Source organism: Onychostruthus taczanowskii, unplaced genomic scaffold (genome assembly GCF_017590055.1).
Source record: "Onychostruthus taczanowskii isolate IOZ18803 unplaced genomic scaffold, ASM1759005v1 scaffold27, whole genome shotgun sequence".
NCBI classification, from domain to species: Eukaryota; Metazoa; Chordata; class Aves; order Passeriformes; family Passeridae; genus Onychostruthus; species Onychostruthus taczanowskii.
The window spans coordinates 977945-1004681 of NW_024500017.1; the positions used below are offsets into that span (position 1 = coordinate 977945).

The 26737-nt window shown below is 34.8% G+C and overlaps 1 protein-coding gene across 3 annotated transcripts in view; it reads right to left on the minus strand.

The window, feature by feature from the left end:
* The window catches only part of CSMD3 (CUB and Sushi multiple domains 3), a 577908-nt gene that overhangs the window by 163241 nt on the left and 387930 nt on the right, over positions 1–26737 (minus strand). For all 3 annotated transcript variants that reach the window (XM_041407558.1, XM_041407557.1, XM_041407556.1), the window contains 3 exons: positions 9840–10031; positions 3036–3174; positions 686–873 (listed from right to left, as the gene is read on the minus strand). In XM_041407558.1, the coding sequence (XP_041263492.1) occupies positions 686–873; positions 3036–3174; positions 9840–10031 (519 nt within the window). The remainder of the gene's footprint in view (positions 1–685; positions 874–3035; positions 3175–9839; positions 10032–26737) is intronic.

Sequence of the window (26737 nt, forward strand, 5' to 3'; positions counted from 1 at the left end):
TATATATATATATATATATATATATATATATGTATATATATATGCTGTTAAGTTATGCCACTGCAACATTATTTTTGAAACCTGTAAACTTCTGTTTCCTATTTTCTCATAGAATCACAGACGCATAGAATGATTTATGCTGCAAGGGTCCTTAAAGATCATCTAGTTCCAAATGCTCTTGCCATGAGTAAGGAAGACCAGGTTGCTCAGAGCTTCCACTAGACCAGGTTGCTCAGAGCTGCATCCATCCTGGTTTTTAAAACCTCCAAGGATTGGGAGTCCACAATCTCCCTGGCTGCCTTGTTCCAGTGCATCACCACCCTCACAATAAAGAATTTCTTCTTAATATCTAATTTAAGTCTGCCCTCCCTCAGCTTTAGGCTATTACCCCTTGTCCTATAACTACATGCCCTCATGAAAAGTGCCTGCCCAGCCTTCTTGTAAGCCTGCTTCAAACACTGAAAGGAATCATACATTCAACATTACAGGCAAATGAATGCATACCAGAAACTTTCTTTTAAGTTAGCAATATTATAACATTGTCCTTGTATGAATAGAGTATTCACATTATCATATTCTCAGGCAAAACAAAAACAGTACCAGGCAAAAAATTCTAAGAAATTCAACCAAAATTTGCACTCATGCATTGAACTTTGAAAATATAGAGAAAAATAATTTTATTTACCTTTGTATTCCAGGTGGAATCCAGTAAAACTAACAGATCCATCACTGCGAAAAGCCAGATGCATGGTATTTGAACTGCTCTCTATCCTCTCTGGCAGTTTGCTATCTTGAAAGCTTCCAATCAGTGGGCTATTACTGTCTGGCCCATCATAGATATAAAGAAAATCATAATTTGGTTCTATACTAAAGCTAGAAAACAAAAAAGAGAAATGTCAGGTGGAATATGCTTTGCCTAACATTTTCACTCTTATTAGCATAAATTTGAAATTTACTATCACTGTTTTAATAAAAGGAAAAAAAAATTACCTCCACTGTCAGAAAAAGTGTTTTATTAGCAAACACAGAAATACTATATCTTTTGGTTCCCACCTTAGAAACAATAATTTCCTGCTAGCCAGAAAAAACAGGAAAGCTTTTTAAATAGATAAAAAATTAACATATTTCTAAAGGTTTAGAAAAATAAATAACCTAGATCTATTGGAACCCTTGGCAGAAATGCTTTATGATATAATGCCCTCAGCTTCCACCCAGACTAAACACTTTCAGACAGCCAGAGGGTGATCTTCCCTTATCTCTTAGAGCAAGAAGCATTTTGCCTATGATCAGTTTAAATAAAAAGATGAAGTATTGAAACCTCCCATTTTCTTCCGAATTACATTTGTTAATGTAGTTGTAGTGTTAACTACATTAACTGCATTTGTTAACTAACTTACTTAGCCAAATTCAAATTTAATTTTAATTAAGGGCAGAGAATTAACCAATTGTACTTGTAAGATTGTCCCCATACAAAAAGAAAATTTTCTAAAAAGGTAGATAGTAAGAGAACGAAAATCCAAACTATTATGTCTCTACTTGACAATAGCCCCTCAATGAAATAAATGTAGGCATTGAAGACCTAATAGAGCTCCCCTTTTAACTTCTGGATTATTTCAAATATATTTCCTTATAAAAGAAATGCGAGAGTAAAAAGTCAACAGCTTTGATTATTAAAGTGCCATAGTTCATCTTGAGTTTAAAAGGATTAGCTGGAGTAAATTCTACTCAAAACACAATTTAACAATACTTAGTAGAGTATTCAGTGTTTCTCACTCTAGATCAGTCTGTGAGTCACAAATGAGGCAATTCTCAATAAAGCTGCAATCTACTTTGACCAAGACCAAGCTTCTGAGTTTCTATCAAAGATTCACAGCAACAGACCATATTTTGAGACTTTTTAACTTGGTATTTGGGATCTATAAACTGTTAATAGTATCTGGATTCACACTGCAAAGTATTTTTTTTATTCTAAGATGGAGGATGTCCTATCTAAATGCTGAATATAAAAAGCAGAATATTCTTAAATACATTGAGCTCATGATATTAAGCCAAACCAACAAAAGAAGTGCTGGAACCAAATAGAAAGTTTCCTTACCAACTTACAACATTCTGAATCACCAACAAAATAATTATACTGTAATTATGTAAATATAATTATGTGATTAATTTCCTTAGGATGGATTTACAAAAACACATACTGTGTTTTTGAACACTAAGAACAGACAACTATATGACCTACCTCTCTAAAGAAGTCATCACATTAGCACCGGTCAGAACAATACAGACACTATTATAGAACACCCAGCATAAGAAGAACTAAACTTGGATAGGACAACTTAAGTACCATTTTGACGTTTTCTGTGACATATTTCCTAGTTGGGATGCATAATTTTCACACATAACAGACATATTAATTTACATCATGTTACAAACAGTGCAGACAGCAAAAGTTCATTTGTGAATTCTATTAAGCTCAATTTAGTCTTCTGTTGTGATAAAAGAAAAGTCTAGAACAATTCCATTTAATAGCCAAAACATCAGGAAGTATCTTGAGTGTCCTGAAATTATATGGACTAATAAAACTAAATTTTAAATAATAATAATTTTAAATAATTCAAAAGACTACTTTTGAAATTTTGCCTAAATAGCAGCTGTCACATACAAATAGATGAATCAATAGTTTTCATCATTAAAAACCATCCTGGTTTGCAGACATTTCAGTGAGTTACCCCATGCCACCTTCTCAGGAACTGAATCTTAGTTATATTAAGCACCATCTACCTCAAAATTAGCCAGTGTAAACAGAATGCTTTTAAGGAGACAGCAATGTTTCCAAGCTCCACCTGTATGTGTATTGATGACTCAGATGTCTTTATTGTAATTTTTAACAAAGATAATGATTACTAATCACTTTGATAGTTATATTACGTACACATATATTACCCTACAGAGATCTGAACAATAATAAAATTATAATAATGAAGCCAATAATAAAGTTATAAACATGACTTAAAAATTTGTAAGTAGCAGCTTACCTGATAAATGCTAATGATATAACATAATCACTATTAACATTGATAGTCCAGTCACAATCTCTGCTGTGAGGATAAGGATGAGGGAAGTTTGGTGAAAGTATAAAACCTGATGAGCCAGTCAGGTTTCCTCCACAGGGAGCTGTGAATAAAAATAGACTGAACTTGAGGAAAGAAGGTAAGAGACAAAGAAGCAAGTAGCTGCAATCTGTTCACTGACATTTAGTGTCCTCCAAAAGTTAAACAAGTGAGGTATTCACAAAGTTTTAATAGAAACAAACAGAAATTCACATTTTGCATTAGACAAATACTAATACTACTATGTGAAACTCTTGGTTTTGAAATCTGTCCTTTTGCTTGCATAGCATCATTTCAAGGTTTTTTGTGAATATACTGTTCTGTGAACTTGAAAAATGCTCTGGCTACACCCATAAAAAGACTTGACTGGGTAAGTTTTCCCCTTTCTACTTCTTGTTAAAGGTGTTCTAAAAGAACCTCCTTAGGCTATGAAACATGATACTTACATTGATAATGCAATTATCTCCCTTTTCACCAGTGATTAGTATTTCGGATCAAGATGGATATAATATAAATTAAATTTTAAAAAAATATTGAGGTAATTGCACTTTTCAAAATCAAGAGATAAATAAAATAGCTTTAAGCACAATCAGAATAAAACAGACACATTTTTCTATGTGATTTTGAGGCTCCCAAATGTTGTGGGGTTTCAATCCAGAAAAACAAATAGTAAAAAAGAAGGAATGTATAATGAAATTTTGTTCTTCAGCATTCCATTGATTACTCAGGTCTTCTGTAACAGAGATTCTGTGAGCTCTACGGTTATTTGAATCTCTTATAGAATCATATAGATCACTGAGTGCAACCATAAACCTAACACTGCCAAGTCCACCACCAAATCCTATCCCTAAGTGACACATATACATCTGTTTTAAATACATCCAGGGTCGGGGACTAAGCCACTTCCCTGGTCAGCCTGTACCAATGTTTGGTAACCCTACTGCTGGTAAAGAAATCTGTCCTTCTAGCCCATTTAAACCTCCCACGGTGCAAATTCAGGCCATTTCTTCTCATCCTGTCATTTGTTACTTGGGTGAAGAAATGAACACTACCCTCAATACAACCTCATTTCAGGTAGTTGTAGAGAGCAAGAATATCTTCCCGGAGTCTCCTTTCCTGTAGGCTACACTATGTCAGCTTCCTCAGGTGATCTTCATAATGCTGTTATCTGGACCCTTCACCAGCTTTGTCGCCCTTCTCTGGACTCACTCTATTATCTCAATGTCACCAGCACCAAGTACAGGGTGCCCTGATCATGATCACTGCCCTGGTCATGCTGGCCATATCTTGCTGATACAAGCCAGGATACCATTGGATTTTTTGGCCTCTGGGCACACACTGGCTCATGTCTGGCCACCTGCCAACCAACGCCCCCAGGTCCTTTTGCACTGGGCAGTTTCCAGCCATTCATCCCCCAAGCCTGGAGTGCTACATGGTGTAGCACAGGACTCAGTACTTCACCTTATTGAACCTTGTAGCAGTGGCCTTGGCCCATTGATCCAGCCTCTGCAGATCCTGCTGCAGAGACTTCCTACCCTCCAGCAGATCAACACTCCAGCACAACTTAGTGACACCAGAAAACTGAGAGTGCACTCAATCGCCTCATCCAGATCGTCAATAAAGACATGAAACACGACTGGCCCAGTACTGAGCCTTGGGGAACACCACAGGTGACTGGCCACCAGCTGGATGTAACTCCATCCACCCTGACTCTCCGGGCCCAGCCATCCAGTCGGTAGCGACCCAGTGAAGAGCTCACCTGTCCAACCTATGAACAGTCAGTTTCTACATGAGAATGATGTGGGAAATTGTGCCAAACACTTTACCAAATTCTGGATAGTTAACACGCTCTCAGCAGGCATCCTTGGCATACAAGGAGATCAGGTTCTCATTCAGAACCTACCTTTCATAAACCAATGTTGTCTGGGCCTGATCCTCTGGTTGTTCTGTACGTGCTGTGTGATTGCACTCAAGAGGATTTGTAGAGATGAAGATGATATGTACAGGTATAATTCAACCTACTGGGAAATATACAGTGTATTTCCTAATATCATGAGAAATACTGCTTCCAGCTCTGCGGCATCCAACACAAGAAAGACATCGACCCTTTGGAGAGAGTCCAGAGTCAGGGAGATGGAACACCTCTCTTACAAAAACAGTCTGAGAGCATTGGGATTACTCTGCCTGGACAAGACAAGGCTCCAGAACTTATGGTGCCTTTCAGTGACTAAAGAGAGTCTACAAGAGAGCTGGAAGAGGTTTTTTCACAAAGTCATTCAGTAGCAGGACAAGGAGGAAGTGTTTTCAACTTAAAGGCAAGTTTAGATCAGGTTTTAGGAGGAAATTCTTTACAGGAAGGGTGGTGAGATTTGGAGCAGGTTGTCCATGGAATTTTTGGATGCCTATCCCTGAAACTGTTCAAGATAAGACTGGATGGGGCTTTGAGTAATTTGGTCTAATGGAAAGTGTCCCTGACATGGCAGGAGGGTGGGAATTAGATGGTCCAACCAAACCACTCTGCAAATCTATGATTCTATTAATTAAATCACAGTCATTTATGAATTCAAGCAAAGCAAGTAGAATAGTTAAGTAGATTAACATATCCACAGTCACAGTATACATGAGTATAGTCTTTCTACATTTCACATATCTGTTTATACTAAAAGGGAGTAATGAATAGCAAAATTAACTCAAAACGAAAAAAACCCACGAAAAAATTAGAATCTTTGTTTACATTTTGGTATTAAAATTGGTGATGAATCATAAAATCATCATTTAGTAAAAACAGTTAGAAGTGGAAACAATAGACATGAGGATGGCTTTAGGAACACAATAATATCACAAAGAGTACTAGCAAATGCATAAAATACATATTCCAGACCTAGCACAATTTGTTTTGCTTTTTTTGACTATCGCCACATACGATTTTTATCCCAATAACATTTTCCCAGATGTTTTCAGTTGACAGGTGAAGTTCCATTAGCTACAAGGGAACAGATGGGAGAAATTTCTTTTAGTGTGAAACATTTACTTAGTTTTACAATAAGGATAATAATTGCAAATTTTCTATCTTCAAAAGATTAAAATTTGTGTTGTTTCTAATTAAAAGCATATGCCATTGAATGTTCTTTTGTCACAATTTCAAAATGAGTAAAATTAAATTACTATGAAACAACACACATCTATTAATTGTAAAATAGTTCAGTGTATCTTCCTGTAACCTTGTTGAAGTAAAAGTTCCAGTAAAAAAGGAACTGTGGGATTGTAAGGAATGTAAAGGCTGCTCATCAGCTGGAACTAATGTTCTTCAGTACAACCCTGTACATTTCTCTTTTTCAGCTTCTTTAATGGTTGTACTCTCTGCATATCCTAGGAATGAAAATGTGAAGAATACCAAAGAGGATATTTAGGTTATTGTCTGTAACCAGACTCCACTGAAATGACCACTAAACTGTATGAGTCTGATGATATTTTTGAAGTACTCTGAACTGGCACATAATCATACAAGGAAGTTAAATGCTATGTCCTTGTACCAGACTAAATTCTGCCAATGTCTGCAATCATGCTACTTTTCTGATGTCTTGTTTTAGTTTAGTTCCCTGGTAGTTCATTGATAGGATATTTTCATATGAGTAACTTCTTTCTTATATACTTATTCTTTACACACATCAGAAGTTACCTTTGCTGTTTACAGTGGTTCCATTTAATTCTTCCCAAGGTCTGTTGATAATCAAAAAGGGAATAAATGGAAAGTACACTAAGCTAGACAGACAGCCACAATATATTTTATTTCAAGTCATATCATTAACAGCAGTAAAGAAATAATAATAAAAAAATAATCTTCAACCTGGCAAAATATCTCCCAGATAGAATTTTCTTCTGAATAGTTTCAGATTATTTTAATTGTCACTTCACAGGATAGTAAATTGAGAATGTTAACATAATCTAGTGAAAACTGTTATTAGATTTTGTTTCCCTTTCCAGTTTACTATCTTCTCTAAACTCAGTCATAGATTTTCTGTCTCTGTGCATTTAATTAAATTCTTATGTGTTTCAGAATCCATAATTTTCTGAATTTAATGTGTAGAAAGTTATTATTGCCATAACCTCATTTTTAACTGAGGACAGACCAGCTCTGAAAACAAAGTTTAAAGAACACCTTTTAAAGTATGAGACATAAGAGGTAAGACAACAAATATAACAGCTCATTTAGAAGGAAAGGCAAATGTCAAAACACTATGACAAATATATATTTTTTATGTGGTATGCAGTAAAAACTAGATGTAGGTTATGCGAGCCTATCTTTATAAACCTCTGTGTAGACACTGTGGTAAGCAAGCACTGAGCCTTACTGTCTGTGATGATCTCAGCACTCATTATTTCTTTATAGGAAGTATAGGTTGGAGTGGCTTTTATTTACAATCTACTTATTTTCTCTAGGAGGCAACAAAATCTTATTCCACAGCTTACTAGCTTTTATTTATTTATTTATTTATTTATTCTTAAGGAATGAAAGAGAATGCATGTCATTTATTTTTCATTTTCTTAAAAAAAAGAGAAAAAAAAAACTACCCAACATATTAAATAAAGAATCATTGTATTACTTGATTTTGAATGGAAAGTACCACTGGAATTAAGTGTTAAAAATAAAACCTTTTTTATAGATATAAATATGAAAAACAAGTCCTTGCCTGAAACAAAACAGTAGAAACAAGCAGAATCAAGCCATAAGAAAAAAAAAAAAGTTGACCTATCAATTTCTGAAGAAAGTTTGAATTCTCTGGGAGACAGTCTATACTTCCCCTAAATGTATAGTTAACCTGAATCGTAAAATCTGGTTTTGCATACCAGAATTTTAATGTAATCCCTGAGAAAACGAAGTAGATACAGTCACTTAAGATTCTGGTACCTAAGCAAGATTGGATTCAGAAAACCATTGGAATGGAAAACATGGAGCTATTTTGTGCAGCACAGGCACAAACCAAAGGACTATCTTTTGGCAGAAACGTGCTCTCAAATTTAGAGTTTCTCAGAATACCTTTAGTATAGAAGAATTTCTAATTACTATCTTTCATTCAAATACATGAATCATTATTTAGTTCTTTGCTATTTTCCCATTGCTAGTACCTTTAAAAGGAAGATGTTCTTAAAATTTTGCGAGGCAAGACTAAGAGAACTAAAAAAAACAAGGCACTCCCACAGATAAGAACAATTAAAAAGTAAATTTACCTAGTTTTGAGCATTAAAAATTAAGAGGTTTGAAAAGGCACTTTGGTGTGTAAAGAACTAATAAAATAGATCTAGGACATGGTACAACTATACACCTTCGGAATTATTCCTGCCTCTTATTCTTTCTTTAAAATTTTCTTTGTTTTTTTCTAAAATTTTGATAAATGATGATGATGTAAGTCATGTGTGGGGTAAGTATTGCCCAGTTTGGATTTACAGGGATGGAAGCAACATTAATGAATATATTACAAGTTATGAGAAAAAAAATCAATGAACTTCAGGGTGTACTGAGCTACAACACAGTTTTGAAATCACTTAGCTCCAAGGCACGGTTTGCACACTCTAGTCTATTAGCAGTTCATATTCTCCAAGAATGTATCATTATAGGAAATCAATAGAGAATAACTTCATGCTTGACATTTGGACAAATAAATCATCCTAATAAGCATTCTTGCTACTCTGTGTACAGCAGGTATTTTGCATGAAGTGTGGAACTTACCAGTATTAGATAAATGGATGCATGCAACTGAAAAACAAGTGTATGCATATTTAATATGTGCTATGGACAGAACACCAGTTGAGCACCTGCACCTACATTTAATCTATTTTGTAATATCATCAATGCACTATTGATAGTGATTAAAACTCCTAGTACTGCTTTATAATAGGATAATTATTTTTCAGTTGAGATAAATATTTTGAAACAACAATATCAAATAAGGTCAGCATGATATAAAAATATTTTAACTTTAGGGCCCAGAGCCCTAGAATTCCTCTTACTTTTTTACTTAGATATCTACAGATGTTCAGTTACCATTACTATAAAATGTATATTTTCACATCTAAGAATTATAAGAGATGAGCAATAAAATGTTTCTTTACTGCAGTCTTCCAGAAAATAGTCTAGACAGTTCTTGTCTTCAAGCCCATAAACTCTCATGACACAGGAAGGCATAGTAAAGAGAGTAAGAACAGAGAAAATAATAATTTAACACATTAAGTAGAATAGCCAAGACACCAAGTCAGTACTGTAGTGTTTGCAAACACCTGTCTACAGATATTCATGAACAAGGTAGACAGTGTGCATGCAGAGGATATGCAAATAGAATGCAGATTTTATTTGTAACAGCTAAGGTCAAGTTAAGTTTATTAAATGAAAGAGAGTGTTTGAAAGCTGTTGTAATCTCAGGCCAGTTCCTCCGCACACTGTTTGTCCAAGAATACACAACCAAGGATAATAGTCACTGACACTGACTTGTCTTCTCTGTCTCAGATCATCAAATTATAAATGAGATGGCCCTGAGAGGGAGAGCATGAGAGCTATTATACTAACAACTACAGAGGAAAGGTTTTGGATATGACTATCAGAGGTTGATGTAAAATAATTTTTAAGATGTGCAGTATATATATTTTCTTTAAACAAGTTCCTAGAACAGTGTAATTCATTACATAAAGATTTCTATTTTTAGGAAAGCATTATTTAATTTTTTTTCTGCATACCTATACAGACTGGTGGGTTTGGCTGCCAGAAGTACCGGTTTTCTACCTGAATGCAGGTTATTCTCTCATCTCCTTGAAGTTCATAGCCAGGGTCACACTGAAAAATGACAGTGTCTCCAGGTTCTCTTCCATCACCATTTCTAGTTCCATTCATGGGGACACCAGGATCACGACAGGCAGTCGCTACAGAACCTAGCAGCACAGTGAAAAAAAATATAAATAGATTTTTGAAAAAAGTAATTTTTTTCCATTTTGTTACATTTTTCTAATCAGGAAGCTCTGCAAATTCAGAATTTTCTTAATCACTTAAAAATATTGAGAAATCATACAACAATCTGCTGCTTTTATACTATTAATTTTTTCTACGTCCTTTACTTATTAAGAGTGCCTAATTTTTCTTTCAGTTACTTTTTTAATTCTGTGAAGCACTGCAGTATGTGAAAAGGAAAGGAGGAGACTTCCTATTTCCTTGGACACTTAGTACTTTTAACTTAGAGCAATTTTTAATATTAATAAAATTAAAAGCAGATTAAGGTCTTCAGATTTTCTGATTAAGGTATGCTTGTATACATCTTCCAATCTCCACAATTCTATAGTTCATAAATGTATCTATGGTGTAATGTTTAGCTGTGATCTTGGAAGCAAATTTTTTTGATCACTTATATCTATACCCTTGCACATGACCTATCTACAACACTAGACTTTTGTAGTAATAATAAAGAAATTGCTACAAAAAATACACATAGATTTAGTCTGAGACAATGTACAGCTATATATAATACATGACTATGGATTATTATTAAGACAAAATACAATCATAATTATTACAAAAAGTATAAAAAATTAAAGATATTTTCCTCTTGACCAACATAATAAAATATATTATGCACAAAAGCATGTAAGCTTAAGCAAAAAGTAAGTACATCAATCTTTATTTAAGCAAATATTATTTCCTACTAACATTATGGAACTGACACATGTTATATGTATTACAAATAAATACCAAATGTCAGACTTGCCTGTGGAACTAGTCCCACTGAGCTCAGCAACCTGTATAACATAAACACAAAGTGGCAGTACTGAGATTTAATTCAGATGCCCTCTTTCTGGGAAGGTAAAACCAGTAGACTGCAATCTATTAATCCAAAATGTGTCTGGGTTTTGTATTTACAATGTTTTTTAAGAGCACATTTTGGCCTAAACTCTATTTCTCTAAAAAAAAAAAAAAAAAAAGAAAAAAAAACCTCCAAGGACGTATAGCACTAATTATATTGTAATAAAAATATAATTAGTGCTATACAGTTATTGGGAGTTTTATGGGGTTGTTTTTAATCATAGGAAGTACTGACTATAGGGAAAAAAATCTCTACAAATAAATTGTCACAAAAAATCAAGCATGAACAGAAGTAAGGGGAAATTTTTCCTTCTTAGTCCTCAAATACTAAATACATATTTCTTTTAAATATTTCATAATAAATGAAAGATAGTTATTTTTTTATATGGTCATACAATTTTTGAAAACTTCTGCTTTAGACTCTATCATGAGTCCTGTTTACATCTTCAAATATGTTGCTGGGTTTAAACTTAGAAAAAAATATTACTGAAATATTAAATTACTAAATTCACTGTGTTCTGCCCACTTTAATATTATCTGCCTTGAATTTTGCCATAAACAAGAAAAACAGTTCTCTGCTTTATATAAAACATGCAATTCCAGAAGAATGGGGGCCAATTCTTACTCAGAATTTGCAATCAGTCTTGAAGGGCCAAAGAAAGAATGTTGGCATTAAATTTGTTATTGTCTGTTCACCATATTGCTCTTACTACATTGCATCATTATGTAAAAAAATTTGATATGGATGAAAAAGACATGAAGGGGCCATATAGGAATTTCTGATACAATCTCTTTGGGTATTTTAATAACTTATTAATATTTATGCAATTTAATTTTATAAGATGACATCTGTGTGCCAAATTTATCACCATACCCTTATTTCCCTTGTATAGCAGTCATCTTGCATGCTTGCTCAACCCACCTCCTGGTCTTTTGGCTTTGTAGCCAAATTAATGAAGCATAGATTGGATAAGTGGAGTATGAAATGAATGGAAAACAGGCTGGTGTGCCAGGTTCAAAGAGTGTCCATGATCCAAAACCTAGGCAGGAGCTGATTAGCAGCAGTGTCCCCCAGGGGTGGTTGTTGACTTTGATATTCATTAAAGATGGGGACAATGAGACAAACTTAGCTTTTGGCGAGTTTACAGACACTGGCTGATCAGTTGATATGCTCTAGTGCAGGGATGCTATTTAGGGAGGTCTCAGTAGGCTGGAGAAAAAGCCTGAGACAAAGTTTTTTTTTTTTTTTTTTTTGGTTTTTTTTTTTTTTACAGAGGGGTTGTTATCTGTTTGACTGTTTTGTGACCAGGCAATTGGACTAGAGGTCTTCAGAGGTACTTCCCAAATGTAACTATTCCATGAATATTTTTAAACTTTGCAAATTCACACTAAATACACACAGATCTAATTTAAAAATAAAACCACTGCTTTAAGACTGGTTTTTGCATTAGAACACTAGAATGCAAAAGAGAGCTTCTCTGCTCCCACTATGTCATCATCTGGGTTTTAGAATTTTAAGTAGGTGATTTTTAGAAGTCTAATTCTCATTTTTTTCAGAGTTTGTTCAGCATTCTGAAAGGCACTATTAAAAGCATGAAATCTAACTGAAGGGTTTATGAACTGGTTTGACAGACCAGGTGAGCTTCTCAACAGGCTGATAAAAAATTTATTCTGAATGAACAGGATGTAAGAAAGGGAAAGAATGCAGCATGCCATTAAAAGTACTGAATGTACTTTGATATATCATAAATAAATAATCATTTATTAGGCTAGATTTGCCTAAAATCTGTGAGAAATTTTGCTTCTATCTTCTCTTTAAAGTGCTACCTAAGGAAGAGAGAAAAAACCTTCACACCTTCATAATACAGTTACTACATGATATGTGATTTATTTATTCACGTAGTTGCATGACATTACCTTAAATATCATCATCAGGATACTAAACCAGTGAGTTCTTAGTGAAAGCACACTGTAGAGCTATAAAGTTACTAACTTGGAGCACTTAGTGCAATTTTTCACGATGTGGTAAGGTGGTAGGGTAAAAATAGGTAATAGCCTTAGGAATGCACACTGGACAATTGAAATATATATACAAGGTTTTGAAACATCTTTTGCTCTAAATTTCTAATTTGTATCTATATAACAATCTGCTTTTTTTTTTTTTTTCACTTGAAAGCAAGAACTCCAGTGCTTTGTGTCTTTCACCTCCATTTCAATGTATACACATACCTCCATGGAGCACCTCAACAACTAGAACTGAGAGATTTAGATACCAAATTTCAGCTATCATTTTACTTTGATGGTAATTTTAAAGGGTGGTAACGGCTTATGTGTATAAATTATGGTAGAAATTCATATATATATATATATATATATATATATATATATATATATATATGTATGCATGTTAGTTTGTTTTTCTTGCATGTCACCATACTTTTTGGTGGAAATAAATGAGCATTACAGAATTCCTAAAAATAACTGTTTCCTTAATCTTCTTTTTTTTCCCGTCTAATTCATTTTAAAGAGAATAAACCAGTAGAAGGTATCCAGAGTTCCACAACTACAGTGAGATTAAAACACAATTAAATTATTCCTTCATGGTATTTCTGAGCACCATGTATCTTGCTTTGTAACACATGTCTAAATCAACTTGATTAATTAGGAGTGGGATTAATTTAACTTAATCTTGGCTGTGCAAAAGTTAGGTGTCTTATTAATAAGCTTGTTCCCCAGATTCCCTTTACAATCAGTATCACAAGGGAGAAACTTTTACTTAAGATCGACACTTAACATTCTCATCCACTGGAAGAGAGGGAAACACATGATTTTTTTTTCAACTGAGACAGAAATGCTGTATTAATAATTTATATTAAATGTGTAGTCTCTATTTTAACACTAAATCTGTTGGTAAATTCTATTTTTACTTGATTGTTTTCATATGTTTACCTCAAAGAGGAGGTGGAATTTTTTTTTATAACTACATTTGTCAGAATAAGAATTCTTAAACACATTTTTTTTTTTGAGGCAAAAAATTAAAAATAGTTATGTAAGAAGGAGACTGGAGAAAGAATATCTCAATACTGTTGGCAATTATAGAATTAATGCATTTCTGGAGAGTTAACATATGTTCCCCATATATTGAAACTGAATTTCTTAATGACAGCTTTCTGTCATGTCTGCTGTAGCCACAAGGGTTTTTCATGAACCTGACACTAGACCATCATTACTGCTGTTAAAAACTGTGTAGGTTTGATGTTTTTTTATTTCAGAGAGGCTATCTGTGTGTTCTGCCCTCCATTTTCAATTCTGTTTGCCTCTTTAATATGTTAATTTTTTAATATTTATTTTCATTACCTACCTTCAGCCTATTTTTTTTCAAGTGTCAATACTATTTATGAACTGTATATTCCAGTACAAGAAGTGGGATTTTTTTTCCTGTTATATATTCAGGCACCTCAATCACTGAGATTATCTCATCATTCCCCACGAAAATTTGGTGGAGTAAGCAAAAATTCTGGGAATGATGCCTTTAATAGTTTACCTGCAATGCAATCTTGAAGGCATTCTGCAAAATAAAGAGTGGGCTACCACAATTCCCCATAAGTTCATGTATAAGCACTAAAGTTCTTTATGTTGTATTAGAGTTGATAAAGTAAGAAAAGAATACCTCATGCTTTATTCTATTACAATAATTGGAAATTCAGAGTCTAGGAAATATTGTCTTGAATAACTAACAAGCTGTGATTTGTAAATCAAATCCATTTAAATTCCTATTAAAAACATTTTTATGGGAAATGGACAAACCTCAGATGTGTCTGTTAACTAATTTATGCAGCATAACAGGTGCAAGAGTGACTCTGTGTGTAACACAAACCTGTGAGTGATCATCTGAGAGCTTTTTTCCCTAATAAAGTAAGAGAAATGCAGAAACCTATTTTATTTTTTCTCTTGGCACTGCTAGCTCAGAGTAATCACATGCAATCAATCAAACAGTTTGGGCTAGATAAAGAATTAAAAGACAATTCTTGATCACAAATTCCAGGATGGGGATGAATGTAGCTCATGCTCAAACTGCTCAGTAGGTGAGATTAGTGAACATATTGGATACACAGAGCTTGTATGTCTCTCTACATGGTCAGAGTCACAGAAAGTGTTAAAACATAATTATTATACATTTCTGAGCTTATTGTATTTGTAAAATAAAACTCCAGATTGTGTTTTGCTTTGCAATGGGGCATGGTTTTGAAGCAGATGAGTTGTTTTCATTTGGATGAAGCTAAATTAGAAGATACACTACTGAACCATGCTAGAACGACTCTGAACTAAGAATATCTCAAAACAGTGCTGCCAGCAGTGGCTCATTACCAGCTGTTTCAATCCATGTATCAGCTCCTCTTGGTTCTTCTGTGTAATGTGCTAACACAGAAACAACTGAGGATAACATAAGAGAGACGTAATATCTCAGATAGCTATATAACCATATTTTCTAATTTTGACTTTGAATATGAGATCACCAATCCTCCAGAAAACAAATGCCATTGCACAGGCAGAAGCATTTACTCAGGAAAGTTGTTTATCTGACACAGTTCCTGCTAGGTGACTTGAATGAAGCGGGGCAGAATCTTGTTTAGAATCTTGGCAGCCAAGCCATGCAAAAAATTCATTTCCCTTCCATTCAAAACTTGTTTAAATATTTCCTAAGAGCATTCACAGAAACAGATTCATATGTTTTGAGCAGTAGAGATGAGGGAGATGATCCCAAATCATCTCTTTATGAGCTGTACCATACTGTGCAAATGCTCCTACAGAGCCACAGAAACCATTAAATCAGCATTCAATCATACCCAGAAAAGATATAAACACAGATCTATCTACAAGTGTACATTAGGTCTGGTATAAAAAAAATTTGATCAATTTTTTAATAATAAGGAAAAAATAGACTATTTAATAAATAAATCAGATAATTAAATATTCTAAATTGATTATTCCTGCTTCAAAAGCAGTAAGTTACTACCAGGGTCAAAAAGTTTTTGATAGTCCATAAGCCCAGGCAATTTAACAGGTGACTGAAATGTTCTAAAAGGACAGCTCTAATTTCATGGAGGAAAGATACCTTGAAACATAGCATTAAAAGTTGGACAAGGTTATAAGAGAGTCCACTGACACTGGAAACAATATAATAAATGTCTTGAGATTTTTTGGTGTTAACAGGTGATTTCTAAATTTGACATCCTAATGCATGCCAAGTCAAATATAATTAAAGAGTCTGAATCCCAAACCTGGAGAATTAAGGAAAAATAAACCTTTTTTTCCTATTTTTTTCCTTTTTTTCTCTTTTATTTTTTTCTTTTCCCAGAGCCCAGTCATATCAGCAACTTCAAGCCTTCCAAATTTCAAGCCATTCATAACACAAATCATGTCCAAAATATTATTAAAAACTTATTTAAACCAACATATTCTTCCGAACTCCTATCACTTTAAATAAAGGCTTTCTAGTATTGCTGATCTTTTAAACACACATCAGCCTGAACCAAGCCTGACTGCACCTTCAAAATTCAAGCTGTCTCAGGACCCACATAATACCTTTAACCACATAGACACTGCAGTCTCCCTGATGCTCTAATGCTGTTTGAGAACCAGGTAAACCTGGTATTTGCTATTTTAAATCCAACCTTCTATATAACTTTTCTTGAAAAGGAAAGAATAAATTATCTACAGCATTTCCATGCTCTTCTACCAACAGAAGCACTGCTGATAGCATTTCGTTAATCTATTTTTAACATTCCTTTCTGCTGTAGATCTAACAGAGATTTAGAAGCATGGTCATTGTAATTCTTAAGTAAATTCTAACCACAGACTCCATTTGTTGATTTTGCATGACTTCATGGATTCTATCTAAGTTTGTCAGTTATTGTTTGAAGATTAAAATGGGAAAACATTAGGAGTAAATCAAAGAATCAGAATTCCATTTGGGACAACATATCCCTTCAACAAAGAAGTTTAACATCTTGCATAACCAGGGTTTTCTTGGTTATACAGGCAGGTCTCTGTGTTAAGGAAACTTCCTCATCCAACCATCCTGACTAATTCTGGCAGTCACACTTCCACAACCAAAGCTTGGGACAAGGCTCCTCCACAGCTACATACCCCACACTCACGGCCAGAACTGGTTTCCTCACCAGCTTGACCCCATCTCAGACATCAACTGAACTTGTTTTAAAACTCTTGTTTACACTGTAACCTGGCATAGTCTTTTTTTTGGGGGTGTGGGTGGGGATGGTAAATAGGGAAAGAGGGCAACAGCGGTCATGAAGGTTTCTCTTAAGGGTCTTTATCTGATTTTACTATCAGATAGGTTAGGATTATAGATAGGTTATCAGAAAGGACAGGTTGTGGATCATAGTACTAGATACACTGTAGTTCTTAGGGAGATAACTGACATTGGTTTAATGTGATAACATAGTTTTACTTTTTCTTATTGTTTTGGTTTTTGTCAATATATACTAGTTAAAACCATTCAAAGCACTACACTTCTCTTACCGTGTCTTACTGGAAACTTTAAGAGCTATTTTATCTCCAGGTCAAAAGTAATAATCTTTTTTTCTATTAATATGAACTCCCCAGTTTGGAACAGGTATTATTTCTTAAGTATTTGCTCAGAGCTTTGGCAATGAGTATGAACCTCAGGCCCAAATAAATAAATTGTCATATGATTGCAGATAATTTATGAAACTCAGTAGAAAATGGATACTGTGACAATATCTAATCATGCTGGCAATGCATTCCAGCTGGGAAGAAGTGTTTTGAAAATATTAATTCCATTTAGATTGTATGTTTAGGGCTTGGGGTTTTTTGGAACCTTTTGATTCTTTTAAGATTTTTTTACTATGCCAGATCACATATTCCTTTATGTATACCTGTGAATACAGTGAGATAGAAATAGCTTCTCAAAAAGAAGAAATTATGAGTACCTTGTACTACACACAAGGGCTGCTCATGCAGTGAAAAATCTTACCAATGGTAATTCAGTTCTCAAGAGCATTTCTATTGAAAAGATTATTCAGATGATTTGAGGTAAAATGCATGTGTTTCATTTGTTGGTCTGCAGAATAGTGTGCAACCTGCTTTGTTGCAACTGTTAAGGATATGGTTATACAACAGAGAACAACACTTCTGGTCTGCCTTGTCTTTTAACTGAAACCTTCTGAAGAGAGGGTGATATTGATCCTATGTTAAAAGTAAAATTTTATATTTTTTCTTTTAGTTTCACAAATTGTATACATGTGTCATAAAGTTTCAAAACACCAAGAATATTTGGATAGTTCTTAAAAGATACAGCTAAATCTTTAATCTGTCTAAATTTTTCACTTTTATTAAATTTTTCCAGTAATTCTTTTTATTTGTTTGCCTGGGTTGGGTTGCGGGGGGAGGGTGTACTATTGCAGCGTGGGGGTTTGACATTTAGTCTCTCCCTCACTGTGACAATGGGGGTTTGAAGATTGTATGTTTAGTCCCTGACTAAAGTAGTTTACCACCTGTCTTCCCGCCTTTTCTCCATGGCTGTTATGATCATTCCAGATTTTTCCCTCTCTATCCTCAAAAATCCTGCCCCTGCAGCTTATCTGTCATAATTTGTTACACCCATTTATCCAGAAAATTTGCTGTCAGTTACGATATTTCCTTTCTGCCGTTGGTATGTAACTTTCCCGCTCCATGTTATGTTTACATTTGTCCCCCCAGATCCCTCCTATCCACCCATTGATTCGTTAGATTATGTCCTCCTGGGAATCCACTGCCCCTCCATAAAAACCACTGTTTTTCTCTGTTTCCCGCTTTTTGTCACTGCCCCCTCTTCGAGCCATGCAGCTTCTGTGCCCCACCCACACCCGTACGGTGCTGCGGTTTGCAGCCTCAGCGCCATTCTCCGCCGTGAGAAAGAAGAACGCTCGCACGGCACAGCATCAGCTGCCCCGCTTCGCGCCGTTCTCTGCCGCAGGAAAGAACGCCCACATGTACTGCCACTGCCCATGCAGCACTGTCACACCCATGTGGTGTTGTGTCACCTGCCTCGCTTCTGCACAGGAAAGAAATAAAGCAGCTTGAAGAAGCAAGCAAAGAGTCCTTCCTTTTCCTTTACTCCGATTCTTCGACGTGGGTCTGCGTTCATAGGCCGTTCCTGGCGGTCTGGGACCCCAGCCAGTGGCCGAACCGCGATCCTGCCTGCTGGCGGCTGAGGCAGGGTGTGGCCACTCTTGGCGCACATGCCTGTTGTCCCTTCCATGATCGGGACACAATGTCATGTTCTAATTGATAAGTTTGACATTGATGCAGAATTGGCCTCATTATTTGGTAATATTCTATCCATACACTTGAATGTCATTACCTTGCTCTTTGCTTAGGCAATGATTTTTTTTTTTCTGTTTAAGAAAGTATTATACTATAGTAATTTGAAAAATTTGAAGAACACTGTCAAAGAATAGCTTCTAGTTTTTTAGCACTATACACATTACATCTTACCAAAACAACAAAAGATTTTATATGTATATTTTTAGCAAGATTTTAAAATTAATCTATGGAAATGAATTGTATCTCAGACTGAATGTCAGAATATGTCCAGCCTGTAATTGAAGACCCCAGACCACAAATAATTTTTTGCACATTCATACACATAGGACCGAAAAATGAGCATTCATCAGTCAAGACTCTTTTCTCTGTCTGTCAATTATGGGATCACGCAGATTACTGGATTGCTGTTAAGAAAAAATAAAATTTCCTTGACAAAAAAATAGCAGCAAAAATCTCCCTTTTATATTGCTAAAAATGCAGGTGTTAGAATGGTGGGTGCTGCTGCCTATTACCTGCTCCCAACAAACCTCTCCTCTTGAAAAGCAAGTTGAGTTAACATTCAGGCAACACAGTCAAACCCCCACTCAACACTCACCGCAACTGGCTCAGTGACAGAGGAAAGAAAGGCTCTTTTGCAAGGTTTTATTCCAGCAGAGTATCATGGTAGCTGAAGGCAACCCCAGCGAGAAAAGAGAGAACAACCACATGGAGCAGGCAGCTTAAGGAGGCAAAGGGGTGGGGGATGGAGCTAAGGGCTGGGCAGAGGGGACTGGCCACCAGGGGAAGGGCGGTGGCCACCAGGGATGCCAAGCCAGACATGGGACAGGGGAAGGAGAAACCAGAGGAAGTTGAGACGGAAAAGTCCATTTGGGAGTCTGCCCTTTCCCCCTCAGGAGGACCTACTCTATGGTAAACAGTTACTGCATTTCCAGGGCCGAGGGCTTGGAATTGGCCAAGGCAGGAGAGTTCATGGGATACTACATATTACCATGTTACAAAATGGCTATCCCTAGCCAGAAATGGGGTAAGAGGGAAAGCAAGAACAGACATTACGTCAACCTCATTGTAGCACAGTGTTTGTGCTACACTGATGGTTGAACTTGATGATCTTAGAAGTATTTTCCAACATTAATGATTCTATTATATATACATATACATATATAAATGCCATTCTCTAAAATTATTACTTCTCTCTAGGTACATCTCTGTGATGTCCAGTCAATTACAAGCTTGCAATAAAATCTCCAAAACTCTTTCCTTTATTTTGGTGAGGATTGTATACAATAGAATATGCACTTTTTTTACACTCATTAACTAAAACGTTAGAGATGTTCAACTGAGAGGAAGATAAGACCTTAGAGAAACAAAAGATAAGTCTCAAAATAGTTGTCCTCCCATACATTTGTGAACGCTACTGTAATCTGAATGTAGAAACAAGGTAACAGTCCTGAAGATATACCTGTAGTCGCAGGAAAGATCCCATCACATGTGCATGTATCTATAAAGGATGGTGCATGAATTATAAACAAAGGAAACTAACAATACTGAAAATGATGAACAGAATATCTGTCTGCAAAGTAGCATTAACCAGAATGAAAGAAAACCAGAATTTCACAGTGACAACAGACAGCAGAATAACTATGGCATCTAATATATCCCCCATTGGAAAATGGCTTCCCCAGTCATGTGGTTAAATGTCAATTCCACAGTTTTTTTCTGTGTTTTATATCAAATACTAAGCAAGATACCATTTTGGAGAATTCTGCAAAAACAGCTCAATATACTGTTTTTTAAGATACAGAACTTATTGCAAAAAGATGAACTCCACGTACATTTAAAGATGTGTAACAAGTCAACTGTGTGCGGTTTCATAAAAATAAATCACATAAGCCTCAAATGGTGGATTCCTCAGTCCCAAAGTATTTTGCTTGATGTCCTATACAAGATTGCAAATATGGACTGATGAATAATTAATCTAGCATATGAATGCAGAGATTAATTTTCATGGTGAAATCTTCACAAGACAAGGGTTTGGTTTATGTTTCTTTGTACGTAGAAGACAAAGCATGATAAGTCTTGGTCCCATGCAGTTTTGTTCACTTGTTGGTAGCAAAAGAAATACAAAAGAAGGGAAGGTTAACTGAGATTATAGTCCTTATCCATTCAATGGAGTCACATAATTTTGGTCTGAAAGGAGCATAAAGAGGCAAACTATATTAGTAGGCATAGGTTATTTGATCATCAGTCTTCCTCATATCCTGATTCTATGATTTGATACTTTGAATAAAATCATGCACTTGTGTATGTGGATATAGAACAAATTGTAATGCTTTTCTGTTGGTGTTGCACCTAAATATTAGGAAATTACCTGGTATACAAAATAGCATAACCTGTATACGTCTGACCAATTTTTAGTGACAAATACAAAACAGAAAATAAAAGGCATGCTATTAATTAAATCTTCAAAGTCTCTTAGTTGAAATGATTTCAAGGATTTGTATAAGTACATAAATATTTTGCTGTCTGGTACTCTATTTTGATCAATAGTTGACTTAGATGTCAATGAAAGACCTTGGATTACCCAAATGAAAAAAATGTCAGGAAGTTAGAGAACCTTTTCTGAAATAGAAAAAAAAATGTTATTTATAATATTAAGAACCACACAAGTACAGTTTTGCACTTCCAAATTTTCTTTGTTGTATAGACAATTATAAATATTTGTAATGGACTTTTTCTGCAATTAAAATAACACATTGGAACTTAAAATTTTATCTGAGAAACTTAAAGCAGAGTGTTCAATTTTATTATTCTTTAACAGAAAACATAGCATCAGATTTTTCAGATTCAAAGAAGAGCTTTCCCACACATAAAATTGAAATATGAAATTAAAATATTAGTCTGAGAAATACAACATTTGAAATTTGGAACCATATCAGCTTAATCTCTCTGAAATGCCATGTCACAAGTCAGACAAAGTCAATTTTACATATGGAAATTTAGGACAGATGAGCAGACTTTCTGTTCATATGAGTCAAAAGGCTTTGGACAAGCTATATTGCATGGGGTTTAAAAATCAGGAATTTCAATCTCAAATATAATTAAAAGAAGCTACTTTTATGGTGACATGGTGGAGAGGAGGATTTGTTTATTTATAATGTTAAAATTACTTATAATGTCACCAATTTCTTTTGATCTTTCCTTTCAGCTTTCACTATTAATACTATAACTCCAGGTCTCTCCAGCTACAAGTCATTACCAAGGTGTTTTACATGGAAGCATTAACTTATAGTATTTGCCTGCATAAAATGCATATGTCCTCTGTGATACTGAAGTAAGAGATGACAGCTACTAAGTTATTGTCATTTACAAACTTGTGACAGGAATGACATTTTTGTCATTGAAAGACATAAATGGTCACTCCTTTTACTAATATCTGCTTCTTAAAAGAAAGGTAACAGCCAACAGAAGAAAACAAATCTATCAAATGGTTTCTTTCTTTTCAAGCCTCTTGATGTTAAAAACAAAGCAAACCACACCCCCAAAATCAAACCACCCACACTCCCAAAATCAAACAAAAAAAAAATCCCCAAACTAAACAAGAAAACACATACCAATACCACACCCTATAAACCTAAAACAAAACCACTGAGCTAAATTTACAAGTGTGGGCATCCACAGATATTTCCAATAGGAAAGTAGTGCTCCTGAGATCTATACATCCAAAGAATTCTGCTCATAGTTGAAAGAAATCAGCAAACCAGAGTGTGAAAATATTTTAGATTAAAATTTCTTTTTGCTGTATAATAGACACAAGGAAGAATAAACCCTACACTAGTGACTTCAGAAAAGTGAAAAAGTTATGTCAGGAAGTGATCCCTATACCAGCAGTGGTAGGAAACAGCATTCTGAGAAAGAAACCTGTAAAGTTCCCTGTATGCATTTGCAAATCACCTTCAGGGTAAATGTGTCAGAAGTAGAGATCTTTGTTACGGGAAAGCTGAAGAAAAGAAAAAAATAGAAATACAGGAACGTGTTCATCATCAAAATAATCCTCCTAAATGTGACTAATAGGTCTGTCTTTGAACAAAAGAAATCCCACCAAAAAACAACAAGAAGAAGAAAACAACAATGAATGAAAACAGCAAAAAAACAAACAAACAAACAAAAAAAAACAAACAAAAAAACAACAACAAAAAAAACCCAAAAAACCCCAAAAAAAAAAAAAAAAAAGAAGAAATTGAAGAGAAATTGAACACAAAACATTAAGAAGACATTGTGGCTATAAATCATAAATAAAGTTGACTTGCAAGCATTTAATTATCACAGTAATCAATGGAAGCAATATGATGCATTATAATTCTAGACTGGAAATTAATATTGTCAGACTTAAGCCATGCAAGCAGGTATCTGCCTCAAGTGTTCTAGGATTTTTCTATAGTATATAGAGGCAAGTAACTCCAAAGGGCTATTCATCCAGTCTTAAAATAAGGAGGAACAGCTAGCTGCAGTTTGACAATAAATCCAAGCATTTTAAGGCATATCCTGTTATAGAAGAAATACTGCTAGAGCATCTATTTACAAAACCTTCCCAGTACTCAAAAAATATTTACAGTTGAGTTCTGCACTGACTGCCCTAATAATGCTCAAAAAATGCTCCATCCTGTGTGATGTTTAATTAGTCAGAAATGTGATTGCACTCTGAAATCTGAGCAGAATGTATTCTGTAATGCTGAGTGATTCAGTTGTGCAGCTATTGGTGGTGAAATAATGGCCTACTAAAGATGAACACAGATCCTTCCTTTCACAAATGAAAGCTAAATGTCACCTGAAATGTTAAAGTTAGGAGAGAGAAAACTTTCCTGTAATACTGGAATCAAAGGCCATTGAAATCTGTGGAAAGGATGTGGTTAACTTCATTGGGATCTGATATAAAATTACACACTTCAGACATATTAAAGTCATTAAAAATATTATTTAAAACATGCACACCATTATTATCAGCAAATGTTTTACATTTTAGTATTCTTACTCAACTACTTTCAGTTTTCTGTCTTTTTTTCACAGCTACTACTTTCATCTTGGTGACATGAAGTGATATCAACTGATGAAAATGTTTCACTGTCCCTAATATTTTGGTCTGACCCTAAGAAATACAGCTCACATATCTGGCAAATATATGATTGTTCCCTTCACTTTCTCCTTCATTTGTCTTGAAGGTTTAGTTTTCTATTTTCTATTTTCTAGTTTTCTATTTTCTACTGTTCAAAAAAAATTACTGCTGATTTACTTGGTGTTTTTCCAGTATGTACTGGGCTCTTCATGCTCTGTCTTTGTCAGTTGAGAGAAAATATGCTGTAACAGGTATTTCCTGTTTGCATATTGCTTCTGGTCTGCTGTCAACTTTTTACACTTTTTTAAGGATAGACCTCTGGCATCTGTTCTATAGCTACATTATTCACATGCCATTTAGACATGTTCCAAAATCCTCATATTTTTGTCTTATTGTTGAATCACCAGAGGTTCTTATTTTCCTTTTACACATACATACAAAATTTTGGAAATATTCTACTTTATTATACATCTTTTGCTACTTTGATTTTCAGGATTTGTGGGCTCTGTTTTCTATCATGTTACTTCATTGAGGTCTCAAAGAAGACTGCAGAAACTGAAAAGTTGTAATGTAATTAAGTATCTTAATGTAATCTTAATGTAAATTAAGAGATACTGTTGTGGTCATTTTCAGTGGTCCAATACAAAAATAAAGACATATAAAAAATATTAGACCAAAATTCTGCTCTGCCTAGTGATGGCATGTGAAGTCATTTATTTCTTTGTTTACATTAGATGTATAAAAGAAGCTGTACTTTCACTAGCCCTGGATAATTGGTGGAAAGTAGTGAAGAGCAATCAGGCTGAGTTTCCTTATTTCATCTGAAATTCATCACTTTTATTTTTTCCTCTCAGAGTAATGTACAATTTTGTTAAATTAAAAAATTTATCCTTGTCAACCATAAAAAAGTCTCCAGTATTCCTTAGTTCAGCATAAAATGAATAATTTCTTGCCCCTCTACTCTGATCTTGTGAGACCCCAGCTGGAGTATTGCATCCAGCTTCATGGTCCCCAGCACAGAAAGGCATGAGCCTGTTGGAGTGAGTCCAGAAGAGGCCACCAAGATGATAAGACACTGACCCTGTGAGGAAAGGCTGAGAGAAGTGGGATTGTTCTGTCTGCAAAAGAGAAGGCTACAGGGAGTTGTAGTTGTGGACTTCCAGTACATGAAGGAAGCCTACGTGAAACACAGAGAGAGACTTGACAAGGGCATGTAGTGGCAGGACAAGGGTCAAACTGAAACAGAGTAGGTTTACATTACATATTAGGAAGAAATTCTTTACTGTGAGCATGGTGAGGCACTGGAACAGGCTGCCCAGAGAAATTGTGGGTGTCCCACCACTGGCAGGGTTCAAGGCCAGGCTGGATGGAGCTCAGAGCAACCTGTTCTAGGAAAAGGTGTCCCTGCCCATGGCAAGAGGGTTGGAGGGTCTCAACTGGATGGACTTTAAGGTCCTTTCCAACACAGACCATTCAATGATTCTGTGGCTATTTTCTTACAGAAAGAGATTATGAATGTTTAAACCATCAAAATAGTTCTACTATTTCAGATACAAATAACCTCTTGGTTTTGTTTTTTTTTTCCTCCACAAAAAGGCAAGCTAAAAAAAGAAACAAAATAGACTAATTGATACAATGGGCAAGAAAAATCTCATTGTGAAACTTTTTCCCTTTGGATCTTCTAAATTTTACAAAATTAATAACAACTTCCATGACTTTTAAAGGATTGATTTGGGCAGTCCTAGAGAGAAACAATTCTAATATTACTTGTTATAATACATAATACTAATTAAATATAATTTACTTTCTGCTTTTTATATAGCATTTCATTTTCTTTAGGTTTTCCTATCCACCTTTTAATTTGGTGAAGGATGCTGTCTCACCTGCCTTTTGTATCTCTAGACAAAAACTGTTTTTCTGGTTATAGAGGAGTCAGATATAAATTATACCACGTTATTAATGGTGAAAATTTTTGCTCATTAAATGACAGATGCAAAACTGTGTAAGAACAATTGATAAAATGAAATAAAACACTGTAAAGAACTAATAGAAAGGTTTAAACCCTTTTTGGAAAAACATTTTTTGTTTAAAGGGTAAGAATATAATAGAGAAGAAAATAAAGCATTCAAAGTCTTAAACCCTTCAAACCCTTAAAAGGGTTTGAACATAAAATATCTGTTGTCATTGAATAACATTCCTCTTGAGGTAAAAGTGCCGATAATCCACTTAAATACTCTTACTTTATGAAATGGCGAGAGGAAAGTAAAAGTAGATACCTCCCTTGTGTGAGCTTTCCATTGGTTAATTACAGTGCAGCTAGAGTAT